The sequence below is a fragment of the Cyclopterus lumpus genome, chromosome 5 (assembly GCF_009769545.1).
Source record: "Cyclopterus lumpus isolate fCycLum1 chromosome 5, fCycLum1.pri, whole genome shotgun sequence".
NCBI classification, from domain to species: domain Eukaryota; kingdom Metazoa; phylum Chordata; class Actinopteri; order Perciformes; family Cyclopteridae; genus Cyclopterus; species Cyclopterus lumpus.
In genome coordinates, this window is record NC_046970.1 from 6,857,133 (window position 1) to 6,864,074 (window position 6,942).

The following is a 6,942-nucleotide window of genomic DNA, read 5'->3' on the forward strand; positions in this document are numbered from 1 at the left end:
ATAGGATGCAGAAACTGTCAAACAAAAACACATATTTCTTTAAAAAAAACTCACTTTTTATTTGCATTAAATAAAAATGGTATAACTTAAGTGCGAGTGGATGACATACTTAAGTTTATATAAATATCTTACAGTGAAGATAGTGTTCAAAGTGAGCACCATTAACACTGGCATATTAATGGAACCGTCTACTTTAATTCTACATTAAGCAATATTCATGACAACAACCTACAACAACCTCTTGCTCTGCTGTTGGGAGTTGGACGTCCAAAGCCCTTTGGATGTTTCTCAGAGAAAACTTGCATACAAGCTCAGTTAAACCGTGACATAATTGTTACAAAGGCAGATATTAAGGCAAAGAATATGTCGCTGACTTGATGTGTCTGTAGGAAACATGAAACTCTGCTCGCAGTTGTTCCCATTTAAAAATCGTGTTGGTTAATTAAAACAATACTCTCTGGTATATTCGGGGCCCTGTTTCAGAAAGTGGGATTAGTGAAAGCTCAGAGTTAGTTCAACCGGAGATGAGGAAATCTCTGGTTTTCAGTTCCAGAAAGAGGTTTTCTTTAAGAAATCCTGAGTTTCTCTCTGTCGAGGCCTCCTACAGAGCCACACATGCCATTTTATTTCCGCTGTATCAACAGTTTGCCTGTCTTCTCATTTCTTTAGGAGTTTTTAAAACAATTTTTACATCACATTAAAATATTATACAAATAAAAATACTAGACAGCTGTCTGTTCCTTAAGAGCAGTTCCACTTGAACGTTTACTGCTCATAATGTGTAATCTCTGTTTAAATGATAGAAGTCGTAGAATAATAACCTGTCACTCCTGATGTGATTGGTTGGACTGATGTCCTACTATACTGGAGATCATGTGTTAATATTTCTGTAGTTTGTTTCATAGTATAGTTGTAGTTTTATAGTATTTTGTATAGTCAGGAATTTGAGACGGTAAAACACCAAGAGCAACGATTGTCTTGCTGAACGTCAGCGTAAGTAGAAGTGTCTGACTGCATGGAGGCGATAGCGTGCGTACATGGGGCTTCTGCAGGGCCCTGGTCCAGATGGAAAAGGAAGGCAGCTCTCATCATTCTCCTTGTGACTGCATCTGTTTACAAAAGGACTCAAACTGCTGCTGCTCCAACTCCGTCATCACCTTGTTCAGGGCATAAATCTGTAAATCAATAGAAGGAAAGACAGCGGACACAGTTGATCACATAGAAGTGAGAAGTAATGTGGCATAAGTTAAATGTACTACTAGAAGAGAACCTGTGCCAGCTGTAAAAAGCGGTGGCGTTGGCTCACCTCTGCTCTCTGTCGCTGTTTGTGTTCTTGTTGCGCAGATTTCTGCCTGGCTCTGTCTCCTCTGGTCGGGGTGGAGTTCAGCTTTGGCTTGTCTTTACGGCAGGCTGGCTCCATGGCAACAGTCCTCCAATCAACCTGGAAGGTTTAAGATTAAAAAAACAAACCACTTATTAAACTTCACACTTAAAAAATATTGGTTATCTGTAAATATAGCTACAAACAACCCAAAGCGACATCAATTCCGAGCTAAAGTCGACACACTAGTCGTCGTCCAAGCCTTTTTATTTGTTGTATTTGAATAACATAACTTGCATATCGTTAGCATACATAAACGGTAAACAATGTCACAATGTGTAGGTTAGTAAGTTTATTAAAGGTCTTTTTTTTTTTACTTGCAGGACATTTTGGCTTACGTACAATTATGTTACGCTTTAGCTAAGTTAAGAAACTCATATAACGTTATTGGCCCAGTTAGCTAACGTTAGCTAGCTAACGCTGATGTTATTTCCAACATCCCGACCTACAGAATCGGGTTTATTCCAGTTAACAGTGCACCTACCCGTGAAATATAAAACGGAAATAAGTCATACAATTTGATCGACGTTTGAGTTAGCCAGAAGGGTGGCTGTATATAGTCCCTAGCTGACAGCTGTTCCCACGGTGTCACCAATAAACAAATCCGACTTTCACAGTTTAGTTCAAAGGTTCCGGCTGGTTGTTTCCGCCGTTGTCTTCTTCTTCTGTGGAGTTTAACGGCAGCTTGCATTTCATTTATTGCATTACCGCCATCTTTTGGTTTGAGTCAGTTTCTACGTTGCTAACTACTAAACATTCCCCATCAGTTCTGTTGCTCACAGGAAGTTTGTAAACCCTTATTCTTCCCAGATCATGAGAGCCCCACTGCAGTATATTAATCAGCTCTCTTCCTCTCATCCATATTCTTTGCATTTCCTCCATGATGCTTCTCCTCTCTAAAACACAGGTGGAGAAAACATGTTGTACAGTTTCTGGTGCCTGCCAGAGGTGCACTCTGATTTGGATAACTTGATACAGATGTCTATTTTGTTTTTCTTTAGTGCTTGTTTGGCTAGTTTGTCCATTTTTCCATTTCCTATGAAACCTATATGAGCCGGTATCCCATAAATATAACTTGAGTGTCTTGTTCTATTGCTTTTGATTTAATTGACTTTTTTTTAAATAACAGATATTGTTGAGTTTTTGGACACAGCTGACTTCAGACTGGTTAGTGCAGACATGGAGTCACTGCAAATAAGGACTTTGGCTGGTCTGTGTTGTTCAACCCACTATAGGGCCCAAACCATTGCATATAATTCAACTATCTACACAGATAAGAAATTTGACATGTGTTTGAACATCCATCCATTTTCAATACCGCTTAATCCTCATTAGGGTCGCGGGGGCGCTGGAGCCTATCCCAGCTGACATAGGGCGAAGGCAGGGGACACCCTGGACAGGCCGCCAGTCCATCGAGGGCACATGTAGGGACATACAACCATTCACTCTCACATTCACACCTATGGGCAATTTAGAGATCAATTAACCTGCAGCATGTCTTTGGACTGTGGGAGGAAGCCGGAGAGCCCGGAGAGAACCCACGCTGCCACGGGGAGAACATGCAAACTCCACACAGAAGGACCGCTCCGACCGGGAATAGAACCCACGGCCCTCTTGCTGTGAGGCGACAGTGCTAGCCACTACACCACCGTGTTTGAACATTTCAATTCTATTCTATTTCTTCAAATTGGCTTAATTCTATTCTCAAACTTGGTTTATTGTAATGCACCGCACCACAAATTCCTTCCTTTCAACCCACAGATAATAAAGAAAGAACAAATATATAACTATCTGCTATCATGGCCACAATATACAAATCAATAGGCAATTTCAAGATTGACGTGCTTATTTTTCTAATCTTTTTTATTTACAATTTATCAATACAAATGTGCTTTATGGACACCAAAGAGAAGACAATAAAGTAATGTTTTTTTAATCATTCATCCATTTTGTGTTAAAGTAGAGAAATCCCAGAAGAGACTGCAGGTTCTTAACTTCCCAAAAAAAGGTAAACGAGCAAACAATACTGGATACATTTGTTTAAATAGTGCATTCAACTGCAAGACAATGTTCATGTTCCACTAATCGGAAATGACCAAACAATCTATTTCAGAAAATATTACGGACTTGTGGACTCTGTGAACTCAGTCACGAAGGCGTTGCCTTTGGGAAGAAGGTGGAGGGAGGTTTTCCAACCAAAAGCAGCAGCAGGCGTCTACTACTACTTTCTAACTGGGTCTGACCACAAGGTGTCGCTCTTGTCTAATAGTCCAGCTGTACTTATTTGAGTGCGCGCACGCGCACGCACACACACACACACACACTCACTTATTTGAGTGCACACACACACACACACACACACACACACACACACACACACTCACTTATTGGAGTGCACACACACACACACACACACACACTCACTTATTGGAGTGCACACACACACACACACACTCACTTATTTGAGTGCACACACACACACTCACTTATTTGAGTGCACACACACACTCACTTATTTGAGTGCACACACACACACACACACACACACACACACACACACGCACACACACACACACCTCTCAGGCCACCATAAGTCAGCTGAGTGAGGAGTGAGCCTGACACCAGCTGAGGGGTGGTCCAGAACACATGTATCACCTCAGAAACAAAAATAGTCATTACGAAGGGACAGAATCACTAAACACTCACATATGAAATGAGGTAAATCGCACCTCTCAGACCAAACTACCTGACAATTCTGATAGTCTGATAGTTGTGAACTCGAGTCTGACTTTCTGCATGTGTGCCCTCTGGCAGTGCTACGGCGTAGAGATTTATCGTGCGGCATACCAACGGTTTACCTGGATTTATCCTCCAACTACAGGAGAGTGGTCTCCCTCGAAACAATATCCTGCCAAGAACAACCTGCTGAACACTGCAGACAACAGCTAGGCCTGCTGCTCCATATGCACAGCAGCATCAAGGTAAAAGACACACTTTTATAAACTGCTTTTCAGTAAAAAAAAAACACTATAGGAATTGATGTAAATGTTTTTGCTTTGCTGCTCTCTGTCAGCATTTAAAGGGGACATATTATGCTCATTTCAGGTTCATACTTGTCTTTTGGTTTTCTACTAGAACATGTTTACATGCTTTAATGTTAAAAAAACACGATATTCTTATCCTATTTAAATATTCACCCTCTGTCTGAAATACTTTGGTTTAGTGTCTTTAAGCCCCCTTTAAGAAAAAAACTAATCTCCTCTGATTGGCATGCAAAAAAAATGGTGCACCTATGTAAAGGTAGTTCCCTTTGGTGGAGATACTCAGATTGAGGGCACTATATTCATAGTGCCCTCAATGTATGTGAGCACGGATTGAAAAAGGTTTTTTTTTCACGTTATGCTCCCTTTTATACAACACACTAGTTATGTCCCCTTAACAAAATTCATGAAATCGTTAAAATCTGCAGACACAAACCCCCACAAATAAAATCTTCAGGATGTACAGTCAGGATGCGATCATGCAAAGCACACCACCCAGAGAAAGTTATCCGAGGGGAAAGACGTCACCATATACTGACCACGTTGTTTGATTGACAAGTGGTTTCTGGGAAAGTCAAAGCACAAACACCCACCCAGTCATGACTGAACCAAACTTAGCAACAAATCACAGGAAAAAAGGTGGTGCAGGTGAGACGAGCGACTACGTGGCTCCCTAATGAACCTGAGATGTCGTTAATATTGGGCAGATGATGTTACACAATCGTGAAACATACATGTGTGTTATATTTCATGAATAATTTGTAACTAAATAAACAAGGTCAGACACTTGAGACTATATTGCACCATATCATGCTATATATTACTTTATTATTTTAGTTTCTACTAGGCACTGTTGTTCGTAAAACTTCTTATACACTTAATATTTTTACTCTATGCTACGCTATTCTATTCTATTAAGTCAGTATTACTTAATAATTGTTATTCTATTACCTAGAATAACATTTAACTATGTTTATATTTTTATGTTGTTTATTTGATTTTTTAGTTATTCTTCTGTTGTAATCTTTGATCAAACTCTGGCACAAGAATATGTTTCGGGATGAATAAAGTTCTATCTTATCTTACCTTGTATTTTTTCTCACAAGCCAATCAGAACAGATTTGACTTTTTCTGGAAGGTGGTCTTAAAGAGACAGGCGCTTAAACGGAGCGTTTCAGACAGAGGGTGAATAAAGGTATATTCAAACAGACAGTATGAGGAAGAATAATGTTTAAAAAAAGAAGAAATTAAAGCATGTAAGCATGTTCTAGTGGAAACCCAGAATCCAAGTATGAACCTGAAAATGAGCACGACGTGTGCCCTTTAATCAGTGGCTAAAGGCTACCCGTTATTCGATTCAGAGGGAAAGACAGAAGAAGAAAAGAGATGCAAAGGTTAAGAAGTGAGGGAAGAGTAGATGGAGAGATGGTTAAAGGTTTATAGAGTGGCAGAGAGGGAAGGGAGGGATGAGGTGCGGAGAGACGGGCCATGGAGACGGCAGCGGCACAAGTGTGTGTTAGGGGCCTTGTTCTTCTAAATTAAACTCTCTCTCCGGGGGGAAGCGCAGCTCTGACTGCTCTTTCACACCAACAGCCCTGAACACACAAACTCACCACAACCTCCTAACCCTCGCTCGCCAGTCCACTGCCAAAGAACACACACGCATACACCAGCACGCGCACACACAAAAGCATGGTGTGTACAAATCCCCATAGACATGTACATACGCACACACACACACACACACACACACACACACACACACACACACACACACACACACACAGTCTTTCAGAACTAAAAATAAACAACCACGGTGACTGTGCCTAAAATAACTGGACACACACACACAAAAAAAAAAGTGAAAGATATGGACAGGATATGACCTGACAAGCAGGGGTCAGGCACACACACACACACACACACACACACACACACACACACACACACACACACACACACACACACAGACACACACACACACAAACACAAACATGACAAAACGCACACTCCTGTCAGCTTGTATTTGAGGTTTTCTTTTTTGATGCTGGGAAATGTTTTCAGCATTATGCCGTCTGAACATCCTCTGCTACACATTTACAGTTACAGGCGGCTGCCTTGTACAACGGAGGACCCGCAGAATCTGCTAAGGTGTGAAAAGAGGATGTCAATGAAGTAGTTATTCCTGAGAACAAACATCTCAGGTATTTAATGGCGGGTCATATCATAGTGAAAGCCGCATGTCAAGGTTTTAAATCAAGTCCAAGTCAAGTCGAAAGCCCTCATTGAGTCTGAGTCCAAGTCCCGTCACAAGTCTTTTAAGAAAGGTAGTCTTATCAGTCTTATCAGACCTAATTACTGCCTTCTTAAAATAAAATAGCAGTTCAACATCGTGATTTCAAAGTCCTTTAAATGTATAGGCCTAATATTCAAGTTGTGAGACTTAAACCCCTTTATAAAAGTTGCTCCAAATGGGAACAGAAATGTCAAATTTATATTTATATCTATCTGGGATTAGCA

At 40.7% G+C, this 6,942-nt stretch overlaps 1 protein-coding gene across 2 annotated transcripts; it reads right to left on the minus strand.

The window, feature by feature from the left end:
- Window positions 1-34: 34 nt before the first annotated feature.
- On the minus strand, window positions 35-1,995 carry svbp (small vasohibin binding protein). 2 transcript variants are annotated; one of them, XM_034532792.1, is made up of 3 exons: window positions 1,897-1,995; window positions 1,307-1,441; window positions 35-1,175 (listed from the first exon to the last, which is right to left on the minus strand). In XM_034532792.1, exons 2-3 carry the CDS (start codon window positions 1,418-1,420, stop codon window positions 1,089-1,091), a joined length of 201 nt encoding a protein of 66 aa, XP_034388683.1. In that variant the 5' UTR covers window positions 1,421-1,441; window positions 1,897-1,995; the 3' UTR covers window positions 35-1,088. The 2 variants fall into 2 exon arrangements, with proteins under 2 accessions (XP_034388683.1, XP_034388682.1); XM_034532791.1 differs by having other exon boundaries at window positions 1,866-1,990.
- Window positions 1,996-6,942: the final 4,947 nt, after the last annotated feature.